The 18,608-nt window shown below is 39.6% G+C and overlaps 3 protein-coding genes across 3 annotated transcripts; 2 read left to right on the top strand and 1 right to left on the bottom strand.

Annotated features, from left to right (window-relative positions):
- The first annotated feature begins 2,437 nt into the window (after positions 1–2,437).
- Positions 2,438–4,089, top strand: LOC110050376 (uncharacterized). Its single transcript, XM_020756296.2, has one exon. The coding sequence runs from the start codon at positions 2,748–2,750 to the stop codon at positions 3,234–3,236; it is 489 nt and encodes a 162-aa protein (XP_020611955.2). The 5' UTR covers positions 2,438–2,747; the 3' UTR covers positions 3,237–4,089.
- A 748-nt stretch (positions 4,090–4,837) lies between these two features.
- On the top strand, positions 4,838–5,994 carry LOC110050193 (uncharacterized). The gene has a single exon (XM_020756082.2). The coding sequence runs from the start codon at positions 4,937–4,939 to the stop codon at positions 5,423–5,425; it is 489 nt and encodes a 162-aa protein (XP_020611741.1). The 5' UTR covers positions 4,838–4,936; the 3' UTR covers positions 5,426–5,994.
- A 379-nt stretch (positions 5,995–6,373) lies between these two features.
- On the bottom strand, positions 6,374–18,597 carry LOC110050271 (GPI ethanolamine phosphate transferase 2, catalytic subunit-like). The gene is made up of 8 exons (XM_089286244.1): positions 18,112–18,597; positions 17,255–17,303; positions 16,282–16,491; positions 14,843–15,261; positions 13,247–13,737; positions 10,707–11,877; positions 7,897–8,136; positions 6,374–7,694 (listed from the first exon to the last, which is right to left on the bottom strand). The coding sequence occupies exons 1-8, from the start codon at positions 18,399–18,401 to the stop codon at positions 7,451–7,453; spliced, it is 3,114 nt and encodes a 1,037-aa protein (XP_089142370.1). The 5' UTR covers positions 18,402–18,597; the 3' UTR covers positions 6,374–7,450.
- Between the last annotated feature and the right edge of the window lie 11 nt (positions 18,598–18,608).

Raw genomic sequence — 18,608 nt, 5'->3', positions numbered from 1 at the left:
GACGTGGCTTGATTTTTTTTCTCCCCTAAGAGGTACCAATTCTTACACAACACATTATCTCCCAGTGTCATGTTTTTTTTCGGCTCAATACCTTAAATTTAAAAGGTACTGCAAAAGCTCCTGCTGTGGACCTTCTGAGGCCAAATACCCTTAGAGGTACCAAAACCGCGATTTTTACCCCTGAAAGATACGACGAGTGCCCCCGTCATTTTTATATGGAAGTCATCCCTCGGGGTCTGCGCCCCTTTTTTCGCGCACCAAGATTCTAATTCACTTTGCATCTGCTCTCATGCGCTTAAATCACGGCTAGCAAGGAGTCCTAGGTAAATGAAAAGCACGGACAACTTGTAGTCTTACGTTAGTTTCGAGCTGTCTTATTTTAGGACAGTTTCTTTTCCTTCATGTCCTGTGTAAGGTAGTTTAATAGACTGAATGACTTATATATCGAACTTTTCGCTCTCAACTGATGTCTCAAAAATAAATTGTGTCCGCGAATTAATAAGTTTGTAAGGAATGTATATAGATGGAATCTCCAAAATTTGGGCTCCGATCACGACAGTAGAGCCGTCATGTTGGGGATGCGGTTTTCGTAGCGTAACAAGCGCACTCTTTGATTTACTACTGCGGGTTCTGGAAGGAAGTGTTGTTAGCTTGTTGTTGACAGGAATTACGTGCACCCGTTCCGATGATGTCATACGATCCATTTAGGTACATATTTGTACACACTTTCCGGAAACCTGTACTTGCCAAAACTACAAATTTCAGTTGGGTTTGTTCAGTGAGAATGTGGCGACTTTGAATTTCTTTGCGCCTTCTTAAAAGAGAAGAAAAACTTCACATTGTGTCGTCTTTCTATGTCCTTATAGAACAAGTGTACCTCGGCATTCCAACCATGAAGCGCAGAAGAACAGCAATTTCTTTGCTGAGTTAGTTTTGGTCCTAAATTGCCATATTTTTCGTTAAATAAGACAATTCGGGGAGTGTTTAAAACACGAAATGACCAAATGGCACCACGGGTGAGAGTCAATGTGGGCTAAAGGTGTCTGTAAGGGTTAATCCTTAAAATTATTGACAGCGAAACACTGTCGAGTTAGTGATATCTAGGCTAATTTGAGCGCTATTTAGTCTAACCATAATGAAATTTCGTCATTTCATCATTTAGAGTCTTTTCCAAAAGTACTGACTTGGTTTCGTTAGTCTTCTCTGAGTTTCGGTGTTGACCTCTCGGGCCGGTCACACAAGGGAAGCATCGGCAACAGGGGTACAAACTGTATCAAGCGTCCAAGGTCAGTTTGTCGAAAGTCAATCTTTAACTTGCTCATTGAACTAGCATAATATTTTAGAGAACACATTTTCAGATTTATTCTCGAATATTTGACGCGCAACTTTTGAGTCGCCTCTTGCTCTCTGAAGTACCCAATGGCCAAATTCCGGCGCACCAAACTCGAAAACGATTTACAATAAATTTTCAAATCCTGGCTATTGAAATAAGTTAGATTGACTGTGGACTTCGAGGTGGTTTTAGGCTGCGATCATGAAAATGCAAATTCTAGCAGCCGACGTTAATCTGATAATCTTGTCTCTGTAGAGTACGATTTGTCGCCGCCGAATATTAATCAGCTTATCAACTGGAAAACATACCGTGATATGGGACATAGGCTCTTATATGGGATCAATGTCCTGAGAAAAGCCACCGTGTGCATCTGATTGTATCTATCTCGTGTAGCCTGCATTCCAGTTTGTTTTGTCACTAGAAATTGTATTGAGCGAGGGAAGCTCCGTACGTAGTCAAGTCTAGTTCTATGAAGCGCCGATCTCGGTCTATTCGCGCTGTGTGTATGACGTCACAAGCGTGACGGCGAAAATTGCAGCGTAAAAGTCATGAAAAATCCAGTTTCGAATTCCTGGAAGAGGACATTGGAGTAAGGGAAGCCTAAAGTAATGAAACACGCTCGTAGCTAGTAGATTTTACGAAGTGTGTTTTGTTGCGGCTGTATCTGAGGTTGATAACAGGAAACTTGGACGACAACCGCCCGCTGAGTAATTTCCTTAGTAACTGTTGTTTGTATAATTTTGTAAATATGATTTGTGGTTAAACAAAGGCTTATGAAAAACAATTAACACCAACATTTTACGTGACCTTCTTTCCAGTTAAGATGGAGTGATACTGAATAAATTGACTTAGCATACATAAGAGAAACGAACAGCCATGAATGAGAAAAACTTAGTTAATTTTGTGAAACGCTCTGTCAGAGTGCAGTGCAAGTGATTGCTACAGCCTGTGTTTCGAACTGACAAGTTGCACGTGAGACAAACAACAAATTCGCCACTTAAACGTACATCCTCTTTCATGACATTGTCCAGTAAACAACAGGATATCTCGCGGTCTCGTAGAAAGACTACGAGCACCGATTTTACAGTTATTTTATCCATTTATGGTCAATGACGTCACGTCGCCGCCGGGAAGCACGTCTACTGGGCGTTAAAATTTCGCGTTTTGAAGTAAACAAGTCGGGCCTCGTCAATACTGAACCAGGCTTAAGTCACACAGTGTCGACATAATGGACATTTCCTTTGCCGAAAATCGACAACAAGATGAAGGTTACGTGTGGGTGTATTTTTAGACGCGACCTGGATTACGAAATGCTATATAAACGAGCAGGTACACTTCTTCCAACAAAAACAGAAGAACAGAATAACTTCTAGCTGGAAGCTGAACATTTAAACAGTGAAAAATTCTGTCAACAATGCAAGCCGGACTCAGTTTCTTCGACAAAAAGGCTCCAACAGTTGTGGTACGAAGCCTCTTCGATAAATATGACTCCAATGGAAACGGTAAATTGGAAGAAAAAGAGATGCAAACTTTGTTAGAAGGAGATTTGGGCCTCGACCATGAAAAATCCTGGGTGTACTTTCTGCTGTTAGACAAGAACGGAGACCACCGCATTTCCTTTGAAGAATTCAGTGACTGGCTTCGTAGCGAGGAAAATTTCGAAGTTTTAAACGACAAAGAAAAATTTGACAGCTTGTGCAAAGCGTTCGACTATTTCAAGAGTTTTGACACAGATGACAGCGATACGCTCGACCGAGCTGAGTTTGAACGGATGATGAAGTTCTTTGGTTATGAAACCATCAACATGGATAAAGCCTTCGCGAAAATGGACAAAGATGAAAATGGAAAAGTGTCTTTCTGGGAGTTCATGGTGTGGTTAAAATGGATACCGGTTTTCAACTAACTAACGAAACACTGAAGAGTAGATAACGAATTGTTAACAAGCTATCGTAGACGCGTGATATGACGAGAAAAATTGCCTCTGTTACATCTGTGACATGGTCAACGAATTGAACCACTTCAGTGCAGCTTATAACTCAGTCAGACTATGCAATGTAAAATTTACTCTAACTTAACTTATTTTATAGCAAGCGTTATTTATTGAAGATGTACATAATATTCAATTACATAACATGTACATAGTTCTCGGTGAATGCAATTTTGTTTTTGTAAAATATTTATACCAATTTCACGCGATATGGACTTGTTCAAGAAGTGTTATTTATTGATGTCATGTTGCTCATACAAAATGGAAAGATTAGTAAACTAAACCTCGTGTAAGGATTGTATTTAATTGGTTTTTACCACTGAAACATGATAAGGGACGAATCATTATTTTTTAGAGAGGGGTGGGCAACTTATTGAGGCATGAAATTTTTGTCTCACCTTTAGGTTGTGCACGAGTTTTTGGTGGGCAATAGCTTGTGCAAGAATTTCTTTTCACATCAAAAATAGGACCTGGAAAGAAAGCACTTGCTCGATATTTGGCCCATGGCTCCCCTTGCACGACTATTTTCCAGCAGTTTTTGTTGGCAGGAATCTTTTTTGGAAATTGCACCCCCCCCCTCAAAAAAATATTGTTCCGTCCCTAAATCTGACGACCTGAATTTTAATTTTCCCGCTTATGTTGATCTGTACGTGACCCCGCGCTTTAGAGAAATAAAGTTTTGTGGTTACTTGCGACTTCCGATCTTATTATCAAAACAAACCCTCTTACATGTATGTTAACTGATGGAAATAAAACGTGTGCTTAGTAATCCGTGTTTATTACGACGTTCCTTTCACAACATTACTTAATTGATAACGGTCAATCAAATCGTGTTCCGTCGGTGTACGTTTCAGCGGTGTGACGTCATTCTTCAGGGGAAACCCATTCAGCAAATCTGTCACGCGAATTGCCTGAAGTTCAGACATTTGATGAAAAAGGGAATCAGATGTTCAATGTTTGGGTACATCGTTTCAATTTAATCATTCTCTCTCGCCAGACACCTATAAAATCGACAACAGTTTGCTCGTTTTACAAAACAGGAAAGAAAACCCGAGATCACAAGAAATTATTTCGAAATTCAAAATGTAGGCGAGTGGATACACCTGTTTTTACTGCGTCATTAAAAAAAAATATTTTGAAAGGAAGACCAAGAAAGGCCTTAGCTGATTTTATTTAGTCGTGAAACAGCATCTAAGAATTTGTATCAAATTGAAAACAATGAAATCATAGTGGTATAAACTTTTCACGGGCGAAGTAAAATCACTCTAATGAAAGAATAACATACATGCAAATCACTTTTTGTAGAGAGACGGATTTTAGCGAATCGCAGCACGCAATTTTTACACACAGAGATGATTATGAATGAGTGTTTTGAAAATAGACAGTGACAGATGACACAGGTTTTTGGTGCATATGTAATGATGCTGATGACCGTGTCAGTAAGCATGCATTTTTCAAATCACGTATGTTACGCGCCACTAAATTAAGAAATGACGGTTGCTTCTATTTTTAGCATCCGGCTGTATAAAAACAAATGCGTAATACGTTACACAAGTAATTAAAAAAGGCTACAAAGATTTTACATCTGAAGGAAAGTTTCAAGTTGAACTTTGAAAATGCAAGCAGGGAATTCTTACTTCTTTCGCGACGCTCCAGAAATCGCCATTCACAGTCTGTTTGATAAATACGACCATGAGAGAAATGGCAAGCTTGATAGGTCAGAACTGAAGGATTTATTAGAGGGTGACCTTGGGTTAAACCCTGAACAAGCCTGTATTTATATGTTGCTGTTGGACCAAACTGGAGAACACAGTGTGTCATTCGAAGAGTTTTTCAACTGGCTGAGAAGCGGTGAACGATTTCAAAATATTAACGATAAATCAAGATTTGGTAAATTATGCCAAGCTGTGGAGATGTTCAAGAGTTTTGATACAGATGACAGCGATACGCTGGACAAAACGCAGTTTAAAAATCTAATTACCGCCATTGGATACGCTAATGTGGATTCGGGAAAACTTTTTAAAGAGTTGGACAGTCACCGCAATGGCAAACTGTCGTTCGTGGAATTCATGAAATGGCTGAATTGGGTGCCAATTGAAATGTAACGACAGACAGTTTAATAATCAGCAACTCACAGTATTAAATCCACAAGAAATATCTTTAATACATGCTTTTGTGAAGTATGTTGCTCAGCCCTAGAAATAGTTCAGGTTACACGTAATGTAGTGTTGGTTTTGTACGAGTGTCGACGAATGTGTGAGCTCGAAACAAACTTGAAATTATATAACTATGCGAAATTTGCAACATTAATCTATGTGAGCTATAGAGATACTGTTAAGTTATTTATCTACACGTTATTCGGCGAATCCGTTGAAAATTGAATTTTGAACTTTTATCTGTTAAGAGAACGCTTATTTTTCCTTTAGCATAGAAACTTAGATTGATTGTATTCTACTGAGCGCCATGTCGTCTTCTGAATCAATATTGGTAAGCCTACTTCCTGTTATTTATATGAAAAGATAAACAAACTTCACTGTGGAAACAAAAGAATCATATGTATTCGTTTTATTGTAGTGAAGTTGTTAAACAATGGCAAACGTGTTGTTTGTACGAAATCGAAAAGAAACACAATGAGGCATGAATAAAGAAAATTGTGTCCCGTATTGAATTAAAATGACTGGAAACTGACTGTTTTTTCATCATCGATTCAGGAAGTAAAATTGCCATAGCAGTAGACCTTGCTTCTGGTGAAAAGGTATATTCAGAGGGTGGTAGGGAGGGGTGGTCTAGATCAGATCACGTTTCAGGGAAAATGGAAAAGTTTTTTCACAATTCACAGAAAACAAAATAGACATTTCACGCAACACGAAAAAAAGGGACATTTTTCACTCAAGCCTGCAAAATTAATGAGATTTTGAAAGTTAATGTCCAAAGACTAGCCTTGTTCTTTTCTCGACAAGAGGCAAAAGGAAAACCACGTTCCACTGAAGACTAATGCAGAGGGAACGAACAGATTGCCTTTACTTCGAAAATAATGGACACCATAATCAAAATTACACGACGAATTGAAAGTTTAATTCTCATTTCATTTTCAAAAATCATGGTTCACGGTTACTAACAAAATCACGATTCACGAGAAAAAACTAACTAACTAAATGTGCTACGTGGCACATAGGGTCGCAAAAAACTAGCCATTTCAGATATTACGGGGGAAAAAATAAGGCTATTCACGAATCACGAAAAAAAAACCACTCTTTTGAACTTAAGACTGCGAGCTCAAGGTTCGAGCCGCCAATCAAAGTCTGTAGAAACCGAAAACTAGCAAATTAAATCTATTACACAAAGAATATCGATAAAACTGACTGAAATAGAATTATTGAGGGTTTTATAAACACTTATCGGCCGTAATATCGTGCGTGAAACCACACACTGACATTCTTTAACTGCAATTCTCTATTTCTTCCTACTCTAGTTGTTTAAAATTGTTGTACTTGAATAGGAAGTGGAAGAATATATGAATAAATAATACATAAATAAACTGCGAGGTCCTTTTAGCGATCGCAGGAGATGCTTTTAGGTTTATCAGTTGAGTAAGACGCGACGAAAGTGTGGTGACCAGGTTTTACGGTTCAACTAGTGTTGCTGTCATGGGCAACTGGCTCCGCTTCCAGTGGCAACTTGTTGGCCTTTGATGTCATTGGCAGCAAAGCGCGCGAAATTGTAGGCCACGATATCGTTATCATTGAAAACGAGGAAAGCTACCCGTAGCAACACCGTAATTTTAAGTCCAAAACTTCGTCACCTAAACTCCGTCATGCCTCACTCAACTGATAATCGTAGTAATTTACACTGTTCTTCAATGGATCCATCTTCTCGATAACAATTAATGATGTGAAGTATATATGAAATAATTCATATTTGAACTGCGGTTGTAAATGAAAGTGAAGAATGATCACCGCAGTAAATTTTCCAAATTAAGCTATTGGAAAGAAGAAGCCTGAAAAAATCAGCGCCCTGATTTTTTTCAGGCTTCTTCTTTCCAATTGCTTAAATTGGAAAATTTACTGCGATGATCATTCTTCACTTACAATTAATGATGTACGAGCAAACGGGTCCTAATGACGAATTCCTTATTCGGATTTCTCGGCTTCAGTTCCTTTCATTCTCACTACAAAACTCATCAAGCAAAGAACAAGAAAAACAAACAAAGATAACAGAAATGTTCTACATGCTTCATACAACAACTTGGGTGAGAAAACACTCCAAACGAACAGGTGATACCTCTGACCAAATACCAACGTACAGTAAACGCACAAGACCAAAGCCTGGCAAAGGGTGATGACGTAACAAGCTTGGTAGAGAGAATTCTGCAACCTGAACAAAATGAATTGGAAATAGAGTAGAATATTAAAATCAAGGTTAAGAACACTATCAAGTCTCTTATAAAATTTGGTAAAAAGAGGGTGGACTGCAGTGTAGGAGAGTCTTGGCGGCAGTCACAGACCCCCTGTCCATTCTATAAGGTGTTTATAACATGCCCTTAATGAAGGTAAAAGATCTGCAACCGCAGTCTTACCTTATAATATCTCGGGCGTCTCGGATGATAGACAACACGGCAGCAATAAGCCACAAAATAGGTCCACAGTATGTGGCTACATACATGAGGGGGCCCACAACGCAAGGCACATAATCCTCTAATCCCACATAGCCCGCTGAAACATCGACCGATGCCAGGCTGTTGGAGTTCCCCAGAGAAAAGTACATGGCATGACCCATCCACAAGGAACTGAGAAAAATGATCCACGTCTTCTCCTGACTTAAAACAAAATAATAAAAAAAATGTGACAGCAGAATGAATATTGAAATGAAAGGGTTGTGAGGGAAATTAGAAAAGCGATAGCTTGAGAAAACAACATCCATCTTCATGTACGCTATTCACCCCCGCCCCTTCCCAGGACCGTTGGGGACTCGTAGCAAAAAATTCCAAAGTGACGACGTAAGCATGCGAATCCGTGTTTTCTCTGTGATTGGTTGATGCTGCTTTTTTTAACTTCTCTGAAGCCGGGCGAAATGACTAACTGTAAGCGAATGAACAATGATAACTTCGTAGCAAATTCTTTTTTAGGATTCAAATCGAACAAAGTTATTAAAGTGAGGACCATGAACACTTTTCGTACATTATTTTTTTATCACTATCCAGTGAGGCCCACTCATATGAACCAAGGCCGGATAAGCATTCTGTTTATATGACAATCCCTCATTGGATAATCATAAAAAGAAAAACATGTTCATGTCATGTTCATGCTCAGTGCAAATGGTTCGAGTGTCTTCACTGTAATTCTTTCCTGCATATCAAGTAAATTTTCGTTGCCTTTTAATTATTAGATTTTAGTGTCGAAAAGACCGATGTTAACCACTATCGATAGCATGTTAGGTTCTATCAGGAGCCATAATCGGGGACGGAGACCGTAAGCGCGCGCCATTTCTAGCATTGGGGTTGTCCCCATGTTATGGGACAATAATTCTATTTTTAGAACAAATTGCGCCATCGCCTGCGACACACGCGCGTACATGCTGAGAGGATTTTTGCGGATGTCGCGCAGGGGAAATGGCGTCCGAAATTCCCGAAATTTTTCATGTTTTTGGCCCAAAACTCAACGCGTTTACGTCTGTTGGAATTTTGCTTAAGTATTTTCGTCGTAAGCTGCTCCAGTTTGAGCGAAGTAAGACCATGTCGAATTTAGGTATGTTCTGCTGTAAGCTTATATATATCGCTGACCAAGTTGTGTTCCGACGGATGCTTCTTTTACATGAGCTGTGCACAACTCCACTTTAAATTTCACATATGTTGAAGGTTAACAGCTTTTCCATTACACAGCAAAAAACTAGCTGGATATATTTAGATATAGCAGAGCTTCAGGACTTCATAGTTTCCTAACTCCTTTTGCCACACGCTTGCGAGGAATTTGTCAGTCTATCGCGACCGAAAAGTAAAACAAAATAATTGCTAGTTTGAGTTTCGCTTGAATTGTAAGCAACGCTTGATGTTTCATCAAGGCCCAATAACTTTACCTCCGTAGATACTGCTCAGTTTTATTCGTGTAAAAAATCCAGTAAATTTTCTGTTGTCGATGAATGAGAGCGCCCGCCGATGCGTGTTTTGTACAGTCAGTAAACATGACAAATTGTACTTCCGCGGCACTTTCGTGTGAAAGCGTACATCGAACTCAAACAATAACTCTATAGTTTTTAAACATGTTTAAGATTGATAAATGTTTGAGAACATATTAAAAGCTAAGCTGAAAATATGTGAATAAAGCAGAAATAATCAGCAAAATTACGATGACGCTTTCTTTAATCAACTTGGAATAACGATTTCGATTTTGTTGATCGAGTTATCAAAACTCCTTGTCCATTTTCATTTTCGCAGTGTAAAACTTCACTATGCTTATGTTGAAGAAACACACATGATGTTAGTAGCCTTTTTTGCGTTCGTGAAATTTGTTACAGCATCCCAGCACAAAAGATAACGAAAGAAATCTTTGTCAAGATTTGTTGACAATTGAAAACACCGACTCGGACTTGAAAGTGCACGAGCTGCGCTATGCAAATGAGCTAATTGTACGCGTCAGTCTTTCCTTTCAAAAACTTTTGCAAACTCACCAAACAAGCAGAAACAATAAGAAACCATCAAAACAGGTTTTTGTTATGATGAACCATTGTCTGAGAAATTCATAAATTAACTCGATACCAGAGTAGAGAGTTTTCTTGCTATATTCTTAAATCAGAACAAACGAAACATACGCGTAAGCTCACAACTAGCGCGAGCAGATCTTATTATTCATTCCCAGCGCGAGATTGAAGTCTTGTTTTCGACCCTGAAAAACCCACCTTTTCCGTTAGCTCAGGGCATAAAACTACATATAAGCGCCCTGGTTCGTATTCCCTGCCTTATTTCCTGCCATCGCTGTGAAAAATACGCAAGAGAATCTCTCACAATTTGATCACGCAACGTGACAACATCCACGCGAGAGCCCCGACATGTGCGTGAATCCGCGCGGATATATGACGTCAGGATGGCGCAATTTGTTCTAAAAATAGAAAAATTGTCCCATATCATAGGTGCGCGCGAATCCCGAGACTTACGGTCTCCGTCCCCGATTATGGCTCCTGGTTCTATATACATTTCGCCGATAAAAGTAAAATATAAAACTATAAGGTAAAAAGCTGTTAAAACAGTGAGTCTAAACGCTTTCGATCTGTTTGATCATCATCAGATCGAAAACGTTTAGACTCATAATTTTAACAGCTTTTTACCTTACGTTTTATATTTTTCATATTAGGTTCATTTAAGCAAACAATACGTTTTCTGTTTTTCTTGCTTACCTTTTCCAGAATATTTTGCTCAAGACATGTTCTTGAAGAACAAATACAGCTAGAACTGTAACATTATGAGGTCTCTGAAGAAGAATTTCCAGTAACAACACGCCAGATAAAAGTCCCTCTAGCGAACCGCATATCTCGCAAATGTACTTCTGGAAATTCCTTCTTCTTTCGCTGATTCTGCTAGCTTTGTATAAAAGAAACAAGTTCCACATCACCGTGGCTAAAACGCAACAATAAGTGAAGCGTGCCGCACGGATTCCTTTTGTGACTGGTTCATTTGGTATCCATGGTAACCGGAGACTCCCCGTGACAGTCCTGTAAACATAAGCATTCGCAGCGCCGATGATAAAGACAAATGAAGTTACAGCATTTTGACGATTGTAACGAAATCCGGCAATGGCAATTAGAGATATAAAGTAGCAAATAGACAAGACTGTTCTGTTTTCGGGCTTTACGAGCCAATCTCCGATGTCAGGCCTATCAGCCCATTTTATTCCAGTTTGGTTCCAACCTCTGGATAATCTTCCTGAACCAAGCAGTGCTAAAACAGCCAAAAGATACGACAAAAAGCCATTTTGATGGGTCATTTCAGCCTTATTCCTGGCTGACACTGGCCGTGAGAGATCTTCGACGGCATTTTCACCCTCTGACAAAACACCATCCACATTTATCCCACTGCTTTTGGAATAGCTGTGATCATTATGAAGGTTCGCGTTCCTAACTTCATTGCTATGATCAAATACTTTTTCACTGCTACATTTTTGAGACTTTTTGTCTTTCGAGATTTCTACCTGCCTTGGTACCGTTTCTGGTTTCTCCGAATCCTTGTGATTCTTTCCCCTACGAAACAACGTGCTTTTCTCAAGGAATATCATCACGAACAAACCTGACGTGAAAAAGTACCATGTTTGATGCTCTTCTTCCACAAAACTACTCGATAGAAGACTCAGAGCGTGAAGTAAAACTCCTATTGCAAGAATACAACACGTCGAGCTTTGCAATAGAGATGAAAAAGCCGGGAAAAGCGATACGCGAGGAGTCTGATGGCTAAGAATGTTGCGATTAAGGCAAAACATGATGGATACAAGAGTGACTCCTGATTGCAAGGCAAATACCAAACTGTAAAGAATGGATTCGGCAGTGTTTGTTGAGCACAAGATGTCGCTTCCGCCTGGAAAAGAAAGAAGAAACACACTAATTAGGGAACCTTGATATTTCTTTCTTTCTTCTTCTTTTTTTCAGGCCTTATTTGACACTTCCGCAGTGTCCACGCTACGCAGGAGAAGTTTGAAAGCGCAGCTTTCTTTTCACGGTTAGGCCTACCGTCCACACTAATCCGTCACGAAAACGCTCTTCAAAGCGGAGCAATTTGAAAACGCCGGCTTTTCGTTTTCGTGTGGACAGAAAACATTTCAAAAACAGAGCTTTTCGAAGATAATCATGTGATTTCTCTGACCGAGTTTTTTATAAACACAAGTCCAAAATGACCGGTGATTGTTGCGTTTTTAAATACCTCCGGCGAAGTGGACGGAAAACATTTGATGCGTTTTCAGAGTGAAACCTCCGTTTTCAAATTTCTCCGACGTCGTGTGGACGTGGCCTTGGTCACAAAAGAAGAGGGTGGCAAGAAACGTATTTCATTTTCAGTTCGATACAGTGAAACACGCCTAAGTCAGTGCTACTCATCAACACAAAGACTACCGGCATTTTGTGACGATTTTCTCCTGGTATTGTTTAAGTTCTCAACCATTTATGGCATTGCTGAGTTCTCCTCCTTCCAATCCAGAGTAACCTTGCTTGCTACTAGCCATTAAACAGCACAACCAGACTGAGATTTTTGCTGTCCAGCATAACAGAAAAACATGTCAGGCTTATGTAAACAGGAAGTGTAAATCTCTTAAGCATGCTTGGTAACTGCTGTGAAAGTGTGAAGATAACGTTTTATTTTCTTTCCAAGAGGACACGCTAACGAATCCCGCTATCTGATTGGCAACTCAGTCGAATTTTCCTCTCTCTGCCCACGGTCACGGTAACGCTTTCGTGAGTTTTTGTCCTTGAATTTTTATGATTTGAGAGAAAAAGAGAACTAAAAAAAGTTATTTACCGGCTTAGGGTCTGTCCGAATAGTGAAAAACTGTGACCTCAAACCATCAGCATTTTCAAGAGCTCGGTCACAGTTTTGCCACGTTACCTTCCTTCCAGCCGGCAAATAACATATATATCTTAAATTTTTCACACGCCCATGTATATTTGTATGGCCTGATGCAAACACGGGAGAGCCTGAAAGATTCCGGTTAACTCGCCCTCATCGTCATCGTCATGCACGACCCCATAAAATACTTAAATAAAGGTTGTCTGTCTGTCTTTCTGTCTGTCTATCTGTCTGTGTGTCTGTCTGTCTGTCTGTCATCATCATCAGCTGCAACCCCTGTACATTTTATAACTGTTTTATTGCAGCATTGTGAAAGTTTGATGTAAAACTAGGATCGTTCCATTATTATTTAAACAGATCAGCGCTAGGCACGTATTTATTTTCTTACCAATCACTGTACTGGAACAAGTAGACAGATGAAGAACTGCAACAAGCAAAACAGTGCCACTCACAACAAAAATACTTGTTACAGAAACGTTCAGCCAGTCCTCTCTTTTGTTCTGAAAATAAAGTTGAAGTAATCCAGAGATGACCCAGTACAGCGTTTGAACCAAAACAGCTATACCACAAACCATTGCATGCAGGTCATAGCTTGAAAGCGAGGCAGACACGTGACTGCTCATTTTCTGAAGTGCCAGGATGTACTGCTTAGCAACCTTGCCTGCCATAGTCTCTAGGTTCTTGGTATTGTGACTAACTGCTGCTGATTTCAGCCAATCAGAGTGCAGCTTATGTGCATGTTGAGGTTCCCACATATCATCAACTGAATGGCCATTTGCAGTAAGTACTTGAGACAGTTGGTAAGTGTTCAGCTGTAGGGCTCTAAGCATCTCCCTTGGCTCATGGAAGTTGAAGAGGTTAGGAAGGGCAATTCCTATGCTAAAAAGACAAAAAGACAGGATGAAAGAGACATGATGAGATTGAAAAAGACATTGACATTTGTTTTGGTTCTGTCAAGAGTCTTGCATTGATGGCGATGTTTTCTTGGGTGGAGGGGAGGGTCATAGCTAGTAACAGGTGAACCGAGGTAGTCGCCTCAGCAAAAATATTTCAGCATCCCATAAGAGGCTATACATCAAAATAAAAGCAGATTTGAAAGAAATGTCTTCTTTTTTCACATAGAAAGACCTTAAGTTAGTTTAGCTGCTTTGAAGTATTTTAGCGGAGCTCCGGCGGCCCCAAGGGCCGCCAAGCGGAGCCCCATACTCATATAGGAATGAAAAGGAAACCCATGAGTTGATTTTCTCATGGTTATCATGGCTAGCGGTATTGCTCGTGGGCGCGTACGCACGACGGCGACGACGACGACGACGACGGAGTCGCGCAACATGGCCGCCATACTCCAAATAATAGGTTGACAGAGACATGCAGCCTTGGTTTACCGTGTACTTCTTTGATATTGGACATCCATGTTACGATCAATTGACACCTGTCAAAACAAGGTATCCGCTGACCAGTATCACGTGACCATATCGCGGGCTCAAGTTTACAGCTTATTGAGGTCGCGTGTTTTTTCTAAGTTGACCGCAGACCAACTGCTGGTTTTCGATTGGATCGCGGGCTCATCTCAGGTTAACTTGTTGAAAACAGGGCAGGATTGTTTGGAAGCCGGTTAACGCTAACCCAGGATTAAAAGTTAACCGAATTATAACTTTTTCTTCTATACAAATGTTTTTTGCTGCTTTGTTTTGTGTTTATAGTGATTATTAAAACTCAAAACAGAAGGCCAAACAATATACAGAAAACCTCGCCGCAAAGTTATAAATTCAACTCAAAATTCTACCTTTTCCTGGGTTATTTGGCTCTGAACAACCCGGCCCAGGAGCTACGCTTTTAGGCTGGCCTAAATCTATATTAACCTGCTATGACCAGGCATTCTTTGTTGGGGGGTGAGTGCCCACCCTCCAGAAAAGAGTGCCTGAGCACAGGTAGAGGTATTTGAAGAGCAAATCTCATAATTTAATACAGTTTATTTGTGCTCTACCTGTTTTGAGGAATAGGAAGTCCCAAAAGAAGACTCAACGTTGGTACAAGATCTATTTGTTGAACTTGTTTCTTGGAAAACTCTTCACCTCCACTGTGTTCAAATAAAGGGCTCATAAACACAAGGGGTGTGCTGGTCTCGGCAGAAGATGCACCTCCATGACTCCCTGCATCACTCATTCCATGATCACCACACAGCACCAGCAGGGAAGGAGCCTTTCCTCCTCGATCCCATTTAAGCATTGCTTTGTAAATGTCATTAACAACATGGTCCATTTCTAGAAGTTTTGGCCCCACCAAGGGGCTGGATGGTCCGGCAATATGTCCTATATGATCCAGACCCAGGTAGTGAAGTATCATCACGTCCCAGTCATCACTACTCAGCTCTTTGTCAATGTGTCTGGTGACATTGTTATCAACCTAACAGCAGTTAAAACAGTTATTGATAAATATATGTTGAACCTCTCGTGGCCATCCTAGGGCAGAATTAACTGGCCTGATAGTCTGTGTAGCAAGTGTTCCTGTACGAGTTGAATGAAATTGGGCCACATGAAAGAGCTTTTTCACATTTTGGGCTGCAAGAATAATGGAGCAAGAGCATTTCAGGCTGTGCAAAAAGTGGAACGAGAGCAAAAAGGTGGAAGAAGCTGATCGGCTTCCTTCAACCTCTTTGCTCTCACCCCATTTTTTGTGCAGCCTGAATGAGAAAAAGCTCTTTCATGCAGCCCGATGTCATTTGGCCCATACAGAAATACTTGCTACGCAGGCTAAACTTGCCACTGCAGGGTGATACCGACAAGTCATAACATGTATGGATTGGCTCATGGTTGGGACAAAGTACACAATGACAAAAATTGTAGAGGTGACTGTTTAGAGAGGTAGGCATCCCTGTTAAAAATCTTACTGGATCTTTGTGCATCTTGATAATGATCTTTCAAAGATTCTTAAAAGATCTTTGAAAGATCTTGCAAAGGTCCTCAAATGAAAGATCTTGAAAAATATATTAATTTTGAAAAGATCCTTTAAGATCTCTAAAGATCTTGGCAAGATCTTTGAGCAAAATCTTTGAAGATCCTTGGCGAAACTGGCAAGAAAGTTGATAATCCTTGAATATCCTTACAGATCCTTTTTAAAGATCCAGGCAGTTGGCAATAATTTTCTTAGTTTATGAATATCCTTAAAGATCCTTGTTCAGATATCTTCGAAAGATTTTTACCAGGATTAGTTTAAGTTCATCTGTGTTTCAGGTTCGAAATAAATGCTTAATACCTTTTAGATAGCAGTATTGATGAGACCATATATTTTCAATCTCAATGAGCAGATATGAAATTGCACTGGGTTGAAGAACAAAACTGATGAATTCAGAACTGACGCGAGTGACCATGTGCTGTCATTTTACAACGAAAATTTATTTGAAAAGACAGAACTATTTTTCTGCACCTCAGTGTAATCTGTGACAAAAAATGAAGTTGTTCCATCTGTTCGGGCAAAGTGTCCAGGAAATAGCTTCATCCATGTGTCATCACCATAGAATACAAGCTTCTTGTTGGCAGTCTTCATCTGACTAATCAAATTGTCTTCTTGCAAAGATTTTGAATCGAAGTTGAAGACAACATCAATAAATCCTGGGATCCCACCTGTTGTAAGTGCCTGCAAGAGAAAAAGATATGCTCCAGTCTATGTTTTGGACCCTTACATACTTCTCCTCCCCAAGACTTTGCTACAGGCAAATGTTAGTAATTAAAAGTAAGGCTTTTCTTAGAGTTTAGAGTCAGGTTAACAGAGAGACAAAGAAAGCAGGAGCCCACATGAATGTTGAGTCACTACTAGAGGTATGTTTTCAGGACATGGGTAAAAAGTTAATGGGGTAAAGGATATTAAGTGAGAAAATTAATGAAATATGGGATATTTATTTCAGATAAAATGGGAACTCGAGTAGGAAAATCATTAATATTTGGAAATTGGAATCAATGGGATGCAGGATATTTAGACAACAATTAACAGTTTTATTTGTCTCACCTTAACTGTTGTTGGGTTACCAGACAATGTTACTCGAAAAGCTTACAACTTAAAAATAGTTTTCTGGTATGCAAATTAATTCCCAAGTGGAGAGCCTCATCACAGTCTACTTAAAAAGCTGAAGGCATTGCCATTTAATTTTAAAACAAGCATTTTAAATTAATCTTTCTTGAAATAGTTTACACCAAGATAATAACACATTATGATGTGAAGTTTATATGAAATAAAATAGAAAATTAACTGCGATGATCATTCTTCACTTTCATAATAACACATTGTTAATGATTTTTTCATATTTGTCACTAGTCTTATTAAAATGCATTATTAATTGATATGAGGAAACTAGATATCAAAGAACAAAAAGATCTTTTAGAATTTTATACACTTTACTTACCTTTATTCTAGGCATGGTGACTGTTGGTGGGTGCGCCTTTGCCAAAAAACTGAGAAAAAGACAACATAAAGATGAATTATAAGGAAGCATTTTTCTTGGACCATTAATATTGCTGGTATCATATATAACAGCAGAAGTTGAGCATTAGTATATCTTCACAGTAGGATGCATACATGCGATGCACCCTGGGTGTATACCTGCCAACTTTTTTTTCGGGGGGGTGGGGGGAAGGTAACAGGTGTGATGTTTTTATCCAGGAAGACCTGGCAATACCATAGATGTCCGAAGATTTCTAAAGATTTCCAACATTTCTCAGTCACAGTCCCAGGATTTGCTTTGTCAAACACAATTCTGGTGCAACTAACTTTTCCCTCTTAAATCAGAGAATACGGGAAAGTGCATCATCATCATGATCAATTCTCATTTGCCATGGTTCAAAGTTATGTATTTGCCGAGATTAGGTCAGGTAACTCAATTTTTCAGCTGTGCACGAGAAACTGTTTAGCAGGCATCAAGGGCATGAGGTCACAGTGTGATGTGAGTTGGCAGCTATATAGGTACCATTACCCATATGAGGAGCTCTCCTTTGGTACATTCCATTTTTTATCCACACTCCCTTTATAGAGGGCAACCCCTGGCACAGAAAAGTTTTAAGGGGCAGGCAAAATTTTGAACGCCTCACATGCAAACTTCAAAGGTACGGACAGTGAAAAAATAGGTTGTCGCGTCATGTCGTAATCTACCCTCCATAGGCAGGTGGGGGTGGGGGGGGGGGGGGGAGGGGTGCAGATAAAAAATAGAATGTCCACTTACCCCACCCAGCCTCAGCCAAAAAAAAAGATTTTTTTAATTGTTACCTGAAAGTTCTGTTACGTTTGATCATTTCTTGCGTAAAAGGTATCTTGGTTTGTTCACTGAAAACAAAATCTGCTCTTAAAGCGTCAATTAACATAATGACCACTCGTTCAAACTTTGGAGGCAAAGGATGTCTTGTTCCTTCAACAGACGGCTCTGGTGGCAGGTTCTCATTTGTTGCCGTTCCGTGGATAGCTTTCTTCAGTGGGAAGAAGCCTCTCAAAAACAGCATTAAGCCCACGATTTGACAAAATAAAAGAAGAACTATAAAAGCGCCATGACCACAAGGCATTTTGAACTCGAATGAATGAATGAAAACGTCTTTCGCTTGAAAGCTATCATCAAAGTAGTCGATCCTTAACAAAAGACATATTTCTTGATTTTGAAAATCAACAATCCTTAAAGATCGCAGACAAACATTCAGAAATAAATCCAATTTGTTTACTGAACTAACATGTTTTCAACGCGTCCGCCATTTTGAAAAATGCCACCACGATAT

The sequence above is a fragment of the Orbicella faveolata genome, unplaced genomic scaffold, assembly GCF_042242905.1.
Source record: "Orbicella faveolata isolate gen_17 unplaced genomic scaffold, um_ofav_v1 contig_14, whole genome shotgun sequence".
NCBI classification, from domain to species: Eukaryota; Metazoa; Cnidaria; class Anthozoa; order Scleractinia; family Merulinidae; genus Orbicella; species Orbicella faveolata.
The sequence above is the reverse complement of the archived record's forward strand: the minus strand, read 5'-3'. Positions and strand labels throughout refer to the sequence as shown.

Excerpts from the sequence above, each read along its gene's own strand:
- LOC110050376 (XM_020756296.2), top strand. The coding sequence starts at position 2,748 with ATGCAAGCCGGACTCAGTTTCTTCGACAAAAAGGCTCCAACAGTTGTG.
- LOC110050193 (XM_020756082.2), top strand. The coding sequence starts at position 4,937 with ATGCAAGCAGGGAATTCTTACTTCTTTCGCGACGCTCCAGAAATCGCC.
- LOC110050271 (XM_089286244.1), bottom strand. The coding sequence starts at position 18,401 with ATGCCTTGTGGTCATGGCGCTTTTATAGTTCTTCTTTTATTTTGTCAA. Across the intron at positions 16,492-17,254 it reads TCACCATGCCTAGAATAAAG|GCACTTACAACAGGTGGGAT; the intron begins GTAAGTAAAGTG and ends TTTCTCTTGCAG. Across the intron at positions 13,738-14,842 it reads CTTCCTATTCCTCAAAACAG|CATAGGAATTGCCCTTCCTA; the intron begins GTAGAGCACAAA and ends TTGTCTTTTTAG.